The sequence below is a fragment of the Fulmarus glacialis genome, unplaced genomic scaffold (assembly GCF_000690835.1).
Source record: "Fulmarus glacialis isolate BGI_N327 unplaced genomic scaffold, ASM69083v1 scaffold2795, whole genome shotgun sequence".
NCBI classification, from domain to species: domain Eukaryota; kingdom Metazoa; phylum Chordata; class Aves; order Procellariiformes; family Procellariidae; genus Fulmarus; species Fulmarus glacialis.
Window position 1 is genome coordinate 18,127 of NW_009212148.1, and position 18,313 is coordinate 36,439.

Consider the following 18,313-nt stretch of genomic DNA (forward strand, 5'->3'; position numbering starts at 1 on the left):
TAAAAAAAACATCCACCATCTGGTGGCTGGACTTCTTTTTTTGTCAGCTTCTGGCTCCTCTGTAAACTCTTTTGGGAGCGGAGAGGGTGGGCTGTTTGTATCCACGTTAAATCGGTTAGTAGAGGAATCTTTTTTAACCTCCTTCTGTAATCCTCAGGGTTAAATGTTTTCAACTCATAGTTCAGTTACAGTTATTTGTAGCTGGCATTCACATTTGCCCTGTAATTCAATTTAGATGATGCTGCTTGGCCCAAATTAGAGCAGACTAGTACAAGGAGCTTGGTGCGTGTAGAAATCGATCACTAACTCCATAGTTAAGGTCATCCAAGCAGAGTTGTAAATATTTCCCCTCAGTTTTAACGTATAGTTATCCGGCCTGAATTCACTTGTGGAATTGTGATTTATACTGTCAGATCTTATTTGTCAGATTTCTCAACTACTGAAAATGCTGAGTAACAACCTTATTGTCGTCACAAAAATACTGTAATATTCTCATTAATCCATGTGATTTCAGTTCCAGCTGTTTGCTAGTTATTTATTTATTAGAGTCTATTTTCTGAATAGCTTCCAGCTACACATTCTTTGGAGAGATGAGATTTTATTCATACATGTATCTACTTATAGGTGAGGAATTTGAAACTGGAGCATGAGCAGGAGAAAAACAAGATCTTGTCAGAAGCTTTAGAGACGCTAGCTACTGAACACCATGAACTAGAGCAGTCTCTGGTTAAGGGATCTCCGCCTCTCAGCATCATCAGTGAAGAGCAGTTCTATGATGCTGTTTCAGGTAAGTGATGATGTCCAGAATGTGAGTGTGTAGCCAGCACGTGTGTGACAAATGTGTTGGAGGGGCGATGAGGGTGTGGGAACAGTCTCACTTTAAGTGAAATCTCTGCCTTTCTAACGTGGAACTAATTTTAGGAGGATGCTTCATGTGCTTTATGAGCAGGCCTCTAAAAATTTGCCTGTTCACCTGTAGAGTTGTATTGTTTCCCCTTAGCATGACAAGAAGTTAAAAACCACAGGGCAATCATGATTGCTTGGGTGTCTACGCCCTTTTTTTAAATAGCAAAACTTAAGGCTCCTATTTTAGGAGATGTAACTGTATCTGGTAGCCTTCTGACGTGCTTTCTCCATGGTGGTGTGCGTTTTTTCTTTTGTTTTGTTGTTAAGATCAGTCCATGAAAATCCCTAGTTTTGGGGGTTAATGAGGTTAAGAAAAGCTTGTTTTATTTCACTTTTGTATACCTTAAGTGTCACAGGTGGAAGAAAAGGATGAATCAAAATCCTGCGTGCATTTCTGAAATGTCTTTTCTTTCCCTGTCTGCTCTTCAGTTTAGTATCTTTCATATTTTCATGTGCAGAACATGCAAATAGTGATTTGGGAAAACTCTGAACAGCGTAAGATGATTACAATATGCATTTGTATGGAGAGGCTGTACATAGTGCAGCTCAATAATAGCTCTAACTGGGTGATCCCGCAGCGCACAGCTGTCTACAGCTATGAAGGATCTGGAAAAGCTTGAGGGTGAACATAGTCTAACTGTAGCAGATAATTAGGTTGTGATGGCATACTTCACGAGCAAGTATGGGGTTACTTTTTCTGCGAGCTGAACTGTCTGATGCTTCTGACAGATGAGAAAAGCAGTGTTCCCGGACTCCTTGATAGGTGTTCCGCAGTGCGCAGCTTAAGCAGAGAATAAAACCAGGCAAAGTGGAGTCTATGCTCAAGTATAGCACTAGCACAGGAACACAGCGAATCAACAGCAGACTTTGCTGCTTGGCAGACTAACAAATTTATCAAGCCTTCAAGGAGGAGAAGAGATTGAGGAACACTAGAAACAGGTTCTTCAACCAGAACCAAACGAACAATTCTGCTGAAAGGCCTCAGGCTCTTTTGCTTGTTGCAACAAAGCAGAGAATAGTGTTTATCTGGTGCTGCTGGAATGTACTCTCTCCAGCCAGGCTTGCTGTGTGTATATGAGAGAATACTCAGCTGTTAGTCTATACATCTCATAACTGACCCAGTCTCTAAATCTTCTTGAATGAAAGTGTCCAAAGCCTCCTCTCTAGCTGGGAGAGGTGGTGTTTTTGTCACCTGAAGCTGCAAACAAATCACATCGAGTGGATTTGTATAACTGTGAAACTTGTTCAGCATACACACACACACACACACACATATATACACACATATCAAAAACATATATGTCAATTCTCTCTCCTTCGGGAGAAATTACTTGACATAATTCATCTTGATTGCAATTTAAATAATTTTCCAGGACAGACTCACTTTCTTGACTGACTGTCAACTTCATCAGACTTGTGTTAGATTCTCTTCTCTCAGTTGTTCACATTCAGTGCTTTGCAGCGATTAGGGTCCTCTCTCTCTCTGAAGGCACGAGTTTGGGGGAAGGGCACTCTGATTTTTTGGAGGGCTAGAGAAAGGGAAATGTGACATATTTTCCTGGCTGCTGGATGCATGTTATGACTTTCATCGTAAGCACAAAAGGAATTAGTTTTTTGTGGGTGTGGTTTGAGGTGGGTTTTTTTCACTAATCACTGGGATCCTGGTAATACTTTCTAACCCTCTTGCTTTTCTGACGTGTCTGTGGAGTCTCAACTAAACGGCTTTTTGTCTCTGCATGACAAGAATACAGTGAGAGCAGAGGAGTCGAGGATATATGACGCTGGCTCAGAGTCTGGGAATGTGGGTCTTCTTTCTTGGGCTAATGAGACAGGGGATATCATCATAAATATTTTCATAAGAGAGAGCATTGACTAGGCCTAATTGTCAGAAGCTAAAAATTCCTATCTCCAGAAATCTAAACTACTAGGACTTTGTCTTCAAAGCTTTTGCTAAACCTGATTTGCAGTCCGATAGTATTTTATTAAGTTAAATTATATTGATTTTGGATAAAAAGATATATTCATCGATTATCTTACTAGGCTGCATAGGAGATTGAGCAAACACCAATGTGTTTTAACAGGGTGATGTGACAAGTTATAATGTCTGTTAGTGGAAAAATGCCACTACTTAGAGAGTATTTTTTCTATTAGGATACCATCTTTTTCTAGTTACAGTTCTCTGAATTTTTAAATCTCCACCGTAGGAGTGAGTTTAGAAGTGAGAGTATTGCGTAACTAGGCTTGCACTTTGAGCTGAAGAATCGTTAGCTTTGACTTGACAGGTTGAAAGAAGCAGCCACTGCTGCTTCTTGTTTTGTTTTTTTAAAAGAATCTTGTCTGCTTCTGCTTGTTTACTCTCAACGAAAGTATCACTAGCTGTGACAATTCAGAGCAATGCAAGACTTTTTAAACAGGTTTTTGAACAAGGAGTGCATTAAAAAGGATACGTTCACAGCAGCAGCTACCTGTCCCCATTTACCATGCTCTGATTCACATTGTGGAGCAATCTGATTGCATGAACCAGACTCCTGAATGAAGCTGAATCAGAAGATACAGTCCGGTTGCTATTGGACACTCAGTCCGTGGTAGGAGAGTAGAGCTGATCTGAAGAGAACACCACCAGAAATGTATCTAGTTCAAGCCTTAAGTCCTCAGCACCATCTGTTTGGCTCGCAAATCTGCTCCAACTGAGCTGTGCTACCTGCTAATGTTGGCATAGACTAAATTGGTCACTGATAAGTCTGTGTTGTGTAGTTCTGTTCGTAGAAATTGTGAGCACAATCACAGAAATATCCTCTTTCTTTCCCAAAACTGGGGTGAGGAAAATGTAATGTGGTAAGATTGCTTGCTGAGGTAGTAGTTTATTTGCTGAAGTCTCTCCTCTTTTTATTTTTAGGTGATATGCTATTATCAATGCTTTCTGACTGTTGTGGTAACTCCTAAATCCCTGCAATGGGAGAGCAGTAGATGCTGACATGAAAGGAAGAACCTACAGGAAATGGGAGTTATTTGTGTTTACAAAGCATGGTATCTAGTGTTAAGAATAGCAGAGTTAAGGGTGTTGCTAATCTGAACTCTGATAGCAATAGGTCAGTTAAAAGTGCCTCCCGGTGTGGTGCGGTGCTGTGATCCTCTCATCATGGGAGTGGTGGAAATGTGTAATTAAACTCGATAGCACGTGGAGTGCTGGAGCTCTCAGTTTCAGGATTGAATGCTTAACATGTGTCAAACTACTTCTATGTTTAAAGCAGGGTGGGGCGGAGGGGGGGGCATTGGGGAACACTAAACAAGTAGCAAAATTTACTAAGACCAATGGTATCTCCTAGAGAGCTGGAGAAGTTATTAGCTTTGGTTAAGTATATAGACCTCAGGAAGTGCATGAAAACGGAATACAAATGCAGAGTCCATGCACAATGCTAAAAAATGGCTAAGCAGGTAGAATTAAAGGGTGAAGGTACTTGATTTTTGTCTTGCAGATAATATTCCCTGATTATATGCAAATTGCACACCCGATTTGGGAAGAGCTTAGAACTGTCCTGATTTTTCTCTTTAACGGGTTTTATCTGTGAGGTAGGGTTTTTCTGCAAACACAGCTTTTTTGTGTGTTGAGGGGAGTATTGATGGTTTTACATAGATGCAATCTTACTATAAAAGCAGGTATTTAGCTACAGGAATATTTAGATTATACTAAAGCTAACTTTTAGTTATAGTACAGCTAACCTTTAGTCATAGTACAGCTTCAACTGTTAGGTACCACTAATGGGTGCTGTGTTTATAAATAATGTTCCTAAATGAAATGGCACAAGTAGTAGTAGACTTGTTCTGTTGCTTTTGCTCACTTCCTCATTTGTCTCCAGTTATCAGCTCACATAAAAGTAAAAATCATACAAAAAGCATAGAAACTTACTGCCCTTCCTTCCATGTTTAGAGTTGTTTGTCAAGTGGCTTTTTTCAAACACGTACCAAAAATTGTCCACAACGTCTGTGAGAACACTGTTGCTTGTGGACTTCTTGCCTTGAATACAGTTAAAAGAATTAATTCAAGTATCTCAGAGAGGGATGGGAAACACCTGGTCAGAATTCGAACCCAACCTTGCTAGTGGTTAAACACTACCTTTCTCAGGAGTATTTATTAGTCAAATACATTGGCCAAACTTTTCTATGTGGAACTGAAGACTTACCAGTTGTTGAAATAAGAGATGAACTTCCCTTGAGTTAAGTTTCTGTCATTGCGTCTGCTGTTTCCCCTTGCTCTCCCATTCTTGCAAAATGTAGCTGGTGTTTTTACTGTTACCCTGACACTTCAGGTTTCATGAGCTGGAGTGCTTCCTAGTCAGCCTGATCTTGTCTCAAAGATCCCTTAAAAATTTTGGCTTCTGAACAGGGACTCTTATTCCTTCTCCCCCTTTCTCAGCTCACACCCCCTTAAGTTCAATAGAAAAAATATCTCATTTTCTCCTAGTCATCTGTTTGACAGCTGCTCTGTAGCAACTTGTGAATATAAATCTTTTTTTGCAGTGACGGGGGAGTATGCAAATCTTAATTCAGAAAAGAGTTAGCTGCAAGTACACAGGGAAAAGCTCAGTTTGAGTTGCTTGTTGATCTGTGTTCACAATACAGTACTAGGCTTGTTCACTCTGACACCTGAACAAACTCTCAAGGCTTGTTAAGCTTGTTGGGTCAAAGGAGGTAACTGAGGTTTAGGGATTGGAGATTGATATTTTTGATGGCAGGAGTTGTTGTGGACATATGTTCTCCATCAGCCATTTCTCAGGAAAATGGGAGAGATGTCTCTAGAGAGCAATTTCTTGTAACAGTGTCTGGTTTCATTCTTCTACTGTTCTTTGTTGTATAGCATGCTCTTGTTGTATTAAGTAAGGCATGTGCCCTGGAGAAGGCTGGCTGGTCAGTGTCTACAGCTCTGGAAAGGTTTGCAGGTGCTGAGCTCAATCCAGCGTAATTGTGTCTCAGCACTGTAAGGCCAGCATTAGGAGAACTGATCACGTGTACTGTTTGAAAATCCTTGTTATACTGAGAAGCGTATCAGAGAGTGGTCAGCAGTTCTGGTGAAGCTTGCCTATTCTTCCCTTTCCACCTCTGGAGTCCTACGTCTGTTGCAGAAACTCAAATAGAGGGAATTGTGTATCGTGACTCTTGTTTGAAAACAAGACAGTCCTGGATGGTACAGAAGAAGAAAGGAGCCTTACAGGAGGCAGAGTCTTTGCTTTATGTTACAGGGTTTGCTTCATGCTTTCCTTGTCACGATAACTGTTGGCACAGTTGAGCAGCTCTTTCAATAGGGAGGTGGAATACTTACCTTGAAGGGATTTATAGCTTGTCATGTGGTCAGGATGCTGAGGCCAAGTTGTGTTACACTGCTAGAGTGTCTCTTCCTCTGTGATATTTGGATACGCAACAGTGTTTTCCTGACTACCTGGGATTATGATCTCTGGAGAAATCTGTATTTTATGTAACAGACTTGTCCACAAGTAAAAATGCTTCTCCTTATCCTACTTGTTATATACAGTACCCACCGAACTCATGCTTTGGTATTGTTATATCATAATTTGGCATAGAACTAGACTGACAAATTTGGGGAAGCTTGTGAGAAGATTCTCTGGAGTGCCAGTCCACTTTTTTAACATATCCTTAGCACCAGCTGGCAGTTCTTTTCATTCCCTAGCAACTGGCTTAATTTCAAATACTGTCTTGATGAGGATAGGGGTGGATGTTTTTAATGAAAGCAAAGATCTCCTTTATGCTTCTAGATCTCACTCTCTCTAGAGAGGATGGAGACATTGTGGCACAGCCCATCCATTCATCAGGATTTTGTCCTGTTCTTGACCGTTCTGTAATCTGGATGTAGTAGAAAGTCCTCTTGTCACTGTCCCCTTCACCAAAGCAGCATATAATTTACATTCTGGAGAAGCTACTGGCATCATTTTTTAAGAGAAAACAAGAAAGCACCTGGCAATGGACAACTGTGACTGAGATATCCTTTTGGATGGACTACTACTTCAGCAGGTTTTGATTACTAGGTTTGAATTAGAATCTGTGTTTGAGAGAGTGACTAATCCTGCAATTATTTCTCTGGGTATTTGCAGCCAAGAGCAGTAGCATATGCTGAAAGAAGTACATAGCAAAGTTTGGGTTCACTTTTTTCAGAAGCAATGAGGCTTGCATTAAGCTGTTTACCGTTCAGTGTTGTTCCTGGTTTCTGCTAAAGGATTTCCCAAATGGGGTAGAAATTGGTGCATCTTCACTTGTCTTGAGCTGTTCCTATGCTGCTTGGAACTTGCAATTGGATAATCTTTTGACAATCTTGTCAAGTTTGAAAGAAAAACATGAAACAAAAATACAGCCTTTTGCCAGGGAAATTTTACTTTGTGATTTGGGGCAAGACTGTCTCTTCTCCAGAGCTGGTCAAGCACTACCTGACCAAAACACTGGCTGGAAATAAGGTGGTGTCATTGGTGTTGTTTTTAGTTTAGGTGTGATGTGGATTGTACTGTTAACCTACCTTCCAGAGTACAAAGTTTATCTTATTGATTGGTGAGCTTATCATTTAGACTTTGCTGGGACTTACGTGGCTAATGTAATCCACTGCATATGATACCTCCTTCTGTTCTTTGATACTTGCTTAGTAAGTTGGGAAGTGAAGGTTGCTGAACAGCACCGAGTGCCTAAGAATTTAGACCAAACTGAAATCTTACACAGGAGGAGTCAGTATTTGAATGTTGAGGTAACTGGTATTTAGTTAGGTAAGATACTGGCATCTAAACAACACTGGCACTTGTCCTAAGCAAGTTATAGTAGCTTCAACTTAATAAAAATGTCAATTTTGTCTCTGTTTGGTAGAGGATTTTTAATCTACTGATTACTTGCGCAATCTCTTTAGTCTATATCTACATACAGAGCTGGAGCGGTCTGTGGCAGTACTAGTTACTTACCAAATGCATGCTGTCATCAGGACACAGTAGTCTACTTAGGTTTCAGTTTTGTACAAAGAGGGAAGATCTGTTAGTGACTGAAGTCCAGCACAGGCTGTAGATTCATTAACATGCACCTGCTCTTTTGCAGATTCAGAATCTGAAAAATCGTTAAGTGGGTTTGAAACAACAACAGCCTACTCATTAGAGGACAGCATGGATTTAAAAGATACAATAACTTCAAGCGTGTCTGAAGAAAAAGTTTGTGGCAGTGGGGAGTCGCTGTCTAACGGAATCAAAAAACACAGGTAAGATGTTGCCCGTTCTTCGAGTATTATAATATGCATTAATGGTGAGTAAAAGCCCGCAGGAATCTCTGAAAAGCTAACTGTGAAAACTTTAAAAACTTTGTTAGGGATGATTGACAAGTAGTTGGTTGTGCTATGATTTTCTAAAGAATATTTTTCCAAGGCTAGTGTGCTCCTTTGCATCTTGCTTTTTGGTGATCAAATCTGAATAAGTAAAAATAAAATATAACATGCTGTGTAAAAATGGACACACTTGTTTTTTAATAGAACTTGCTGAAATCTATGTGGATTTTAATTCCTTCATGTATCTTTAATGACCTATGCCTCCTATTGCCTCTTTAATTTCCAGTCATTTGATCCTTCTATTGGTATCAGGAATGAATGAAAAATATTGCTAGCCTGGCATCAGAAACTCAAATGTGAACAAAGGGAGTCTTATTCTAAAAGTCTCATCTAAGTTTTATGTGCTTATTTTGTGTTGTCAAATGATCCATTTTTGTTTGTTTCCTTGCCGATAAAGGAGGACAATAGGTCTGGAGTTAATGAGATGTAATAGACACCACTATTCTCGGGTTTCAGTGAAGGGGCACTATGTAATGTTTGTGCTACAGATCAAGCCAGACTTCAGTGTGTTTCAAAAAGACTACTTTGGAAGTGTTTTGAATGTGTGGAATGATGATGGGGACACCAGATTTCTGTAAAAACAGGAAATTCGTATTTAATTTTACAGAAGCAAGCAAGACATGTTTTAATTACTTGGTACCTTAAATAGTTAAATTGCAGTGACTGTTGAAGTATGTAGTCATGTCAGAGACCTGATGTTTCAAGGTTCAACCTCTGCATGTATATCCCTCCCATACCAGGCAAAGACTTAAGGCAAATAAGGGCTTGGGTGGAGTAACGGGGTGGTTTGGGAAGGTAACATGAAGTAGCTGACTAGGCATGTTGCTCTGTGCTCTTGTGCTGTTAGCAAGGGTGGTATTTATGGCCTTGGCTAAGTGCCTTTCCTAATTAAAGCAGGAAGTTCGGGGAGGGCGGGGGAAGCACTAGGTGAAGGTGTAGATCTGAATGGCATTCATTGCCTTGGAAACAATGAGGAGAAAGGGGGCGGTTCATGATCAACATAAAAATGATGATGCATGTTGACATGCATTGTCTTGAAGAGTTTTAACAGGAATTGATCTTCTGTTTACTATAAAAAATAAATAACATGGCAAGCTTCCATAACGCTGCACTATGTTGTCAGAACTGTAGGGAGCCAGGTGACTGGAGGACCATTTAAGATCTGCTCATTTTATAAGGGGAAATGAGGAGTAATAAAGAAGTACCTCTGTGCAACTTGTTTCTCTGAGTTGCATGCCTTCTAGTAGTAAAAAAAGTATAGGATGTTGGAGTAAAATGAGTGCATAAGTTGGCTGGCTAATAATTTACTGCTATAAAGAAAAGTGGAAACATCGCTTTTGCGTATAGATAAAAATGTATGGTCGTATTTTGTGTGACTAAATGGCTATAGAGCAATTCTAGGTTGAGCTGTAATATCAAGCTTTTTTACCTGGCACCTTGGTGACACATTGGGATTTGTCCACAAATATATTGATGCAAACTGTTTCTCCCCAGAGCTCAGCTAATATAAATTTTAATTTGAAGAGAACCTTCTCAGGGGATGGGAGTTGTGTGGTGTTTCTAGCCTCGTTTCTGAGGCTCTTGGTGGCAGCAGTGTTTGGCCTGGTACAGGATCTGTTTGCCGTGTCTGATTACAGTTCTGACTTCAGAACTGTGTTACCTACCTGGAGCTGCTAGCTCCAGTTTGTGCCTCATTTGGTTTTGGGGCTCGTTAGGAGTCTTGTGGTCAAATATGCATCACCTGTGATGCCACCTGTGTACTTTTTGGAGCAGAAACCTTAACTTCTTGATGCTGTGCAAAGTGAGGGGGTCAGAACATTTTGACAGCACTTAATTCCATCCTTACACCCTTGGGTTTGCTAAAACTTTTTTGTTTAACTTCCGTTTGTGTTAACCACATGGAAACAAGTCACTTAAAGAATAGACTAGATTAATTTCTTTTGCATAAAATCTTGATATCTTCCTGTAGTTCCTCAGATGAATAGAGGATCTGCAGCTGCATTTGGGTTGAGAGTACCTAACACTGTTTAGCAGTCAGTATAAATAAGACTATTTCCTACCTTCATCTAGAAAACCTGGGTTCTAATCTGCTTCTCTTATTTGAGTGGTGGGGGTTTTGCACAGGGAGGTGGAGGTCAGTTTTTGATGGGGGGTGTGTGATGGGAGGTGTAGGAATAAATCTGTTGGTTCCAAGGAATTAAAAGTGTTGAGATGTACATATATAGCTAGGTGAAGCCAGTGCCACTTATAATCTGCTGTCTTGTTGGGATTTTTTAAATGTAGTTTGCATCCTACTGATTGTTCATAGAGTGTTTGAAAGAATGTGGGCAATGTGACTTCTTGTAGTTTAGATTGATTTGAGAGTGGACTTAATTTTTGAAAACTTTTTGAGAGAGGATTTGAGAGATAGGAGAATAATACATTAAATCTGGAAGCATTTAAATCACTTCTTTTTAAGAGGGAAATTTTTAATCTGAGCCAAACTTTAAAAACAAAAACAAACAAAAAAAAACGAACCAACCAACCCCCACCCTCCCCCCGCCGCAACCGTTGCACAAAAATGTTCCGTAATACCTGCCAACATTTAACATCCATTTGTCACTGCTGTTTCCCTCTTATTGCTGAGTTTTTGTAGTCAGCTTTCCCTTTGGTCCCACCCATTGAGGGCCTTTCAGAATGCAAACGTGTTTGTGTTTGGCTTTTTGGGAGCCAGGAGGTTATTTGACCAGGGTTACATGAAGAGCAAGCTAGACATGCATTTTTCGCACCATATATCTTCTTCCCCACAAGATTCCTGTAGTAGCTGATCTACTATAGATGATGCTTCGAACAAGTGTTTTTGTTTCAGTGAATGATCTTAAATGCATCTTATCTGTTCTACTGCACAGAAATTCCAGCAGATGTTTTTGTCACTTAAAGCTAAAATTAACTTCCTGAGTTGTTTCTAAAATTGACATTTGGAAGGAAATTTTTGCATTCACAAACCTTTCCCTTAATCACAGGGAGCGTGTCAAGGTTAGTAGGCCTCACGTCTTGGCTGCCTGTCATTTTTCCACATGTTCTTACTTGTCCCTGGGATCTTTCTTGGTGGCGTAAAACTGCTTTGTTTCTTCAGTATGTGTGTGTTACGTGGAGAAAAGAACTGACTCCCATACCAGGTTTGGCTGATATATGTAATGAATGGCTGAAACTGAATGGCAGCTTTCAAGTAATTAAACAAATTGAACAGAGGGACAGGTTAACTTTAATGAAAATGTAAGTTTTAATATGTAAGGAAAGCAATCCCTGTGTATACTTCAGCAAACTAGAGGCACATGAGTGTGCTTTACATGCAAAAGGTCTTACTTAAACACAAATACCCACTCTGCTAACTGACTTCATTAAAGAATACACAGAAAAAATAAGTAAACACTACAAATGAAGATAAGACTGAATACTTGGTGGACACTGTCCTCTCCTGGACATTTGTATCAAAGCATCCACAGAACTATTTTGTACTTAATATTATTCAAGATGATCTGTTTAACGAAATATTTTTGTATCAGTGGAAAATCAGAACAGGGAGTGAGTGATATCATGTTGGTCAATTAAAATAAATCCTCCTACCCACTCATCTCCTGCATGGGAGCTGAGTAAAACAAGTCAGTCTTAGGCTGTTAACTACTTGCTAACAAAACGTAGTTTGATACCATGAGGAGTTCAGGCGTATGACTAGGTTTTTGGTTGGATGGAGTTGCTTGTATTTTAAGGACCATTTTTTGGTTTTGTTCTTTCTGAAAACTGAAACATCAGCCCTGGTAAAGGTGTTTCAGTAGCAGATAAGTATGGGAGGTAACACAGCAAGTAGGGCTACTTAAACTAACAACTTAGCCTGAATAGATTTTTTTTTTTTTTTTAATTTATTTTTTCTCTTGGCAATGTTTCTGTTTATCAGAAAAGTGGGGTGAAAGAGCAGCTACAGCCTGTTCACACTCTCTAAAAAAGATATTGCTTTAGCTACTTTGAGGGGAGACAAGACCTTCTTGGTTAGTAGGGCAACACCATCATTTAGACAGAGTTAACTAAACTTTGAAACTCAAACTGTTCATGCAGGTTGAGTGAGCTGTAGGTAATTCTTATCTATTGAGGATTTTTCTCATTGGTAATAGCTTCATGATCCAAACACGAATTTTAGTGGTGTTGTGGACAAAAGGCTTTGACTTATATTTATGCCTTTCCGTAGGTAGACTGGATTAATAGTTGAGCTGCTCAGTAACAGTAAGAATACTGAACAAAATCTGTGCCTGATTTCTCATAAAGCTGAGAAATACAGGTTGTATTACAGAGCCTAAACGTTGGTCTTGAAACTATGTTTAAGATTTGCTTCAGAATATGTTAGTCCCCTGTAGAACAGGCTGCTGTGTTTTCTGTTCTTTAGTGCTGCTTTTTCTGTTGTTCCTGAGGGCTGATTTTAATGTAGGCAATAAATGTCATGGCCCTTCATTGTCAGTATACAGGTGACTAGCAAAAAAAAAAACCCCACTGTTTAACCCTCAAATCTGTTCAGACAAGAATTTCTCACAAATTTTTTTGTCTCACAAAGACACAAATAAATATCTTAATGGTGCCACTGTGAAAACACTGTTCTGATAACTGATGTAGAAATTCTCTTCCACTGCTTTTATGCAAAATGAAGGGAATGGTTCTCGTTCTGTTTTTGGAGAAATTCAGGTTTCTGTGCAGGTAAAACAGTTTAAGTGCTTCAAAGTAGCACTGTCATTCGCCCTTGGTTTTTAATTTAAAAATTGGAAAACTGTTACTTTCAAAAAAGAATATTTGGGTTTCTTAGTCATGGTTAGCAATGGAAAACTTTTCTTACTTCTGCTTTCTTCCCTATTCCTTTCTGCAGAACAAGCTTGCCGTCTCCGATGTTTTCCAGAAATGACTTCAGTATCTGGAGTATCTTAAGAAAATGCATTGGAATGGTAGGTAATCAGAAAGCTATGATAAAAGATGTGAAGTGATTGTTTCATTTGAGGCCCAAATGAAAACTTGTTGGGGAGAGGGATTTTTTTTTTTAATTTCCTGCTTATGCTTTATTTGCTTTCACAACTCGAGAAGGTAAGACTTAGTCAGAGCAATACTCCTTCAGTAAAAACATTTTCTCTTCATTTTAACCCTTAAAGTATTTTGTGGTAGCAAAAATTTTTTACTTTGACTGTGAAAAAACAAAACAAAACCAAAGTAACAGCTACTTTAATTTTGCTCTTCTTCCTTCCCCTTAGTATCTCAGTCTTCCCCACCATGGTGTTACTGGCCAGACAGTGGCCAGATCAGAGGTTAGCTGGTTGGCACATAATTTGCTTCCAGCTAAGGGTGAATTGAGAAGAGTTCTTCTCTCCATTAGATCCTGCAATAGGCTGAAAGTACTTATTGATAAACCTCTGTCAGCCTGAAACAGTAGCCTACAGAAGGGAATGTGTGTGTTTAGTTGCTGTTGTTTTCTCCTCCTCCCCTTGCTGTAGTTAGAAACAGCACCAGGCAATGAGATGTGGAGATGCTGGGGAATGCCTCTATCAGCAGCTCCAAGTCTCCTGAGTCGTCGTGAAGCATCTGAGCTTCTCATAGTGGCTTTAGCAGAAAAGCGTTACAACCTTAAAATACAAAGAACAGAGGGAAAGCCCGTCTTGCATAAGGTGTATGCAGGGAAAAAACCATAAAGGTCTTAATTTTGCTTTGCAGAAATTGCTGCACAGAAGTTGCAGTTTGGGGAGGGGCGCAGAACTTGGAGTGGATTGTACCGAAGTGTCTGCTAAAGCTGTTAGTGCCAGATCCTGCTATTATGGTTAAGAACAGTGGTGTTTACTGCACACATTGCCAGTGGTCATACTATATGCTTTTAATTTGCTCTTGCAGGCAGTTTAAAACATTGCTATGTTACGCATTCAGAGTGCATGCTTTTTAAAAATGGGAAAGAGAATAAACAGCATCAAAACTGTAGGACTTCTTTTAAATTTTTATTCCTGTTACAAAAATTCCTTTTTTCTTCAGAATACAGAATCCCTGTTTTTACTCCTGTGCCTTTTCCCTGTCCTTTCTCATCCTCCTCCCCCTGCCTGCCCACCTGCCTCCAAACTAGATAATATGTTTAAGTAATTAGATGGCCTATGTCTATTTTAAGAGTAATAAATAACTTAGTCTTTAAAAGGGTCCTTAATACTTCATTCCATTGTTTTATCTCACCTTCTTAATGCATTTGTTGATAGGGAGTTTATTTGTTTGATGTTTGGTTTTCTTTTTCTTTTAAAAGTAGCCTTAACTGTCAACACAGGCTTATCAAGCCCATAAGGGATGTACAGGGTTTTTTCCTTTCAGCATTAGTGGAGCCAGGTCAAGCACATTGCATTAGTGCTAAGAGCATCATTTATTTTTGTAATAAGCCAATTACACTTGGGTTACTGCAGGTCAGTGTATCTAATCATTTGGTTTTTTACACAAATTTCATTTGTGCATCAGGAGTTGTCGAAGATCACAATGCCGGTTATATTCAATGAGCCACTGAGCTTTCTACAGCGACTTACAGAGTATATGGAGCATACGTACCTCATCCACAAAGCCAGCTCACTTTCCAGCACAACTGAGCGAATGCAGGTACTTTGGGTGTGGTAATTCGTGCTAGCTCTTGATGAATGCGTTGGGATTTTTTTCTTCATAGATAGTCTCATTATAGGAGGAACTCCTATAATTTGCTGCATGTCAGATTCTCTTATTCATTAACCAATTTTGCTTATCTAGGAAAATGTTTTGCTTTTCCTAAGGCTTGCTTTTTTTAGCCTTTTGATGAAAACTGTTTATTCCCCTGCTTTGCAAACAGAACTTTGCTAAGCTGTTTCAGAAGAATCATTCTGTGATACCATGACCATTGTTGATACTTGATAAAGGCTAAAATCCAGGAGATTAACGGTGTACTCTCACTCTTTTGAATAGTGTGTTGCTGCATTTGCTGTGTCTGCTGTAGCCTCGCAGTGGGAACGTACAGGGAAGCCGTTCAACCCGTTGCTTGGAGAGACATATGAATTGATCAGGTAATGAACAGAAGATGCACTGAAGAGTGAAGAGTGGTATTCTGTGTAACTGATGTTTCATTAGACTTGTCAGGTGGCTTGCAGGCTGCTCTTCGGCTTGTAAGATTCTACCCATTCTCCCAGCAGCTGCTGGAGGCGCTTGCAATGTGTGTTGGTGTTCAGCAATGCACCTCCAGTGAAAGGAAACTACTTAACTTTTCAACTTTTCAATTTCAATGAAATTTGCCAGGTTTAAAAGCAAGTTTTATTTACAAAAATGACTTTTTTTTTTCTGAAACCTTCTGAATGAAAAGATGCGTGATACATAAGGGAGGTGTTAGTATTGTAATATTCATTATATGAGTGTCCGTAATACAAATAGGCAGTATTAGTCTATTAGTGTGCAGCTGCACTTAGGGCAAACTTTTCTCTCAGGTGAGGTTTTGGCCTATGTTTATGCAAAAGTTTAAGAAAGAGGTCACTATCAAAAGTAAACATATTGGCTGATCAGATTTGGTAATTCTTGTTACCTTTTTACATTATGTCCTCAGTTATTTAGAATGAAGATGTTCTATGTATTAGTTGGTCTGTCTTTTTGTTTTATCCTAGGGTTTTAACTAACTCTTGCACTGAGTACAGCAACTATGCATGGGTCCATCTATCTGTTTCACCCTGGGGAAAAGAACTGCAACTTCACTACACTTGATACGTAGATACATGCTTTTGGTTATCTTTCTTTTGCAGAGATGATCTTGGATTTAGACTTCTCTCAGAGCAAGTTAGCCATCATCCACCAATCAGTGCTTTCTATGCTGAAGGTTTAAATAATGATTTTGTGTTTCATGGATCAATTTATCCTAAGCTCAAATTCTGGGGCAAGAGTGTCGAAGCGGAACCAAAAGGCACAATGACTTTGGAGCTTCTTGAGTGAGTTGATAAGTAGTAATTGCATAGGCACAGTGGCCGTATCCATGATGATTAGTGTGCATTAGAGTCTCATGGCTTAGGAATGAACGTGTCTAATACCCACATCCTAATGTTTGATGGCAGATCACTTTGCAGGGAGGAGGGAATGAGAAGATGAAAGGAACTGCCATCATTTCTCCTAATATACTGCATACTAATAGTAGCAGTAGTTGGGGCTTGTGTTGTCTGTATGTTCTGCAGACGCCTGGACGTCAGACTAGCACGCTTGAGTCCTGTTGGCTTTCCTCATGTCATTCAGTGCTAACAGTAACTGCACTGAAGTGGCTGTTTTAAGGAATTGATAAAATCAGTAGCAGTAGGTTAATAAACTTCTTGGGTTTCCTGACTTACTGCCATGTCCATTTCAAGTCTTGGTGCAATTTATAGATGACGACTTGTTGCAGGAGTGACATCCAGTACAAAGATACAGTATTTTAATTTTTATTCCCCTCCCTTAGACACAATGAAGCCTACACGTGGACAAATCCTACGTGCTGTGTGCATAACATTATTGTGGGCAAACTTTGGATTGAGCAGTATGGAAACGTGGAAATAACTAACCATAAGTAAGTTAAGAGTGTGCGTGCTTTCACTTGCTGCAAGTTTGAAGAGGAGAAGCATTTGGAAGTAATTAATGCCCTCTTGTTCTGCCTTCAGAACTGGTGAGAAATGTGTACTAAGCTTCAAACCCTGCGGCCTCTTTGGGAAGGAGTTGCACAAAGTTGAAGGCTACATTCAGGACAAAAGGTAACAGCTTCATTCCTAATGGGAAGCAAATGGCTGCCCTCTGTTTCTGATGGGAGCTGTAGAACTGAATGCTTTTAACATCATCTGTCAAGGGTATGAACCTGCAACAGCAAGGTTATGAACTGTGTAACACCAATAACGGAGTTTTAAGAGTTGCTCTCAAAAGTTCTTCTTTCAAATATTTTTGTCTGAAATGATGAAATAAATCTCTTTGTAAACTTAGTCTTTTTTTGACAGCAAAAAGAAACTTTGTGCACTGTATGGGAAGTGGACTGAGTGTTTGTACAGCGTGGACCCAGCTACATTTGAAGCTTACAAAAAAAATGACAAGAAAAATGCAGAAGAGAAGAAAAGCAGTAAACAGGTATTAATCACATGAAGAGGTGGTATCTCAAAAGCATGATAAGACAGCTAAATATTTTAGTAGTATTTAAGAGCATTAAGATTTCTTTTCACTTATTCTTTCTTTCCTAGTAGGATACAAAATGGATTGGATGAGTACCAGCATTAAGGGATAAAGTGCTTTCTCTCTCAAGGATTTGTATTCAAACTTCCCAAAACTTGGAGTGATCTAAATACTGGCTGGTTCATTACCTGCCTCTTTCTTTCAAGTCACATGGACGAAATAGCCTATCCATTAGTTGTACCATGGTTCTGATCATGTATGGTAACATTTATATTCTAATAGGAGGATTTGGGCTCCTGGAGGCAGGATAGACTAGTTTCTCGTCTTGATCAAAGATCATGTTTTCCAGCTTTTACAAGGAATTTTTTTATTGCGTTCTACTAAATTTTCACAACCATAGAAATGGTTGCTGCTTTTTGTTCCCTCCACAATTGCATTTTTTTTCTTCTGGAAAAAAACCTCATTCTTAATTCTTCCAGATTTCTGGTCAGCAGTACGGTTTTTGTTTAAGGTGAATGGTGATGGTGACAACATACAGCTTGATGAAGAACAACCACTCACATAGTAGCTTGAAGCAGGGATTGTTCCCCTTTGGTGACTGAAGCCAGATTTTTTGTTGGTTTGGGTGTTAGTAGTTTTTATACTTAAAAAAGAGAGAGAGAACTCTGAAAGCAGTTGTTCCTGTGCAGGTTCAGATTGTTGCTGTATCTGAGATTGCTCCAGTGCTTTTCATCAGGGGAGTGCCAAAGCACTGGGGATTACTGCTTCTCTTCGAGTCTGACCCTGTGAGCTCTAGGGAGAAGGAGCAAAGAAAAACACACCCTGTGTCTTTGTTCAGCTACCACTTTGCATTTTCCAACAACGCTTAAGATGATCCTTGCTTTT

The 18,313-nt window shown here is 39.5% G+C and overlaps 1 protein-coding gene across 1 annotated transcript in view; it reads left to right on the top strand.

The window, feature by feature from the left end:
• Positions 1-610: 610 nt before the first annotated feature.
• The window catches only part of OSBPL1A (oxysterol binding protein-like 1A), a 28,400-nt gene continuing 10,697 nt past the window's right edge, over positions 611-18,313 (top strand). The window contains exons 1-9 of the mRNA XM_009577754.1: positions 611-787; positions 7,987-8,143; positions 13,155-13,230; positions 14,762-14,896; positions 15,233-15,330; positions 16,054-16,236; positions 16,734-16,841; positions 16,933-17,022; positions 17,260-17,386. Coding sequence (XP_009576049.1) covers positions 8,052-8,143; positions 13,155-13,230; positions 14,762-14,896; positions 15,233-15,330; positions 16,054-16,236; positions 16,734-16,841; positions 16,933-17,022; positions 17,260-17,386 — 909 coding nt within the window. The 5' untranslated portion in view covers positions 611-787; positions 7,987-8,051. The remainder of the gene's footprint in view (positions 788-7,986; positions 8,144-13,154; positions 13,231-14,761; positions 14,897-15,232; positions 15,331-16,053; positions 16,237-16,733; positions 16,842-16,932; positions 17,023-17,259; positions 17,387-18,313) is intronic.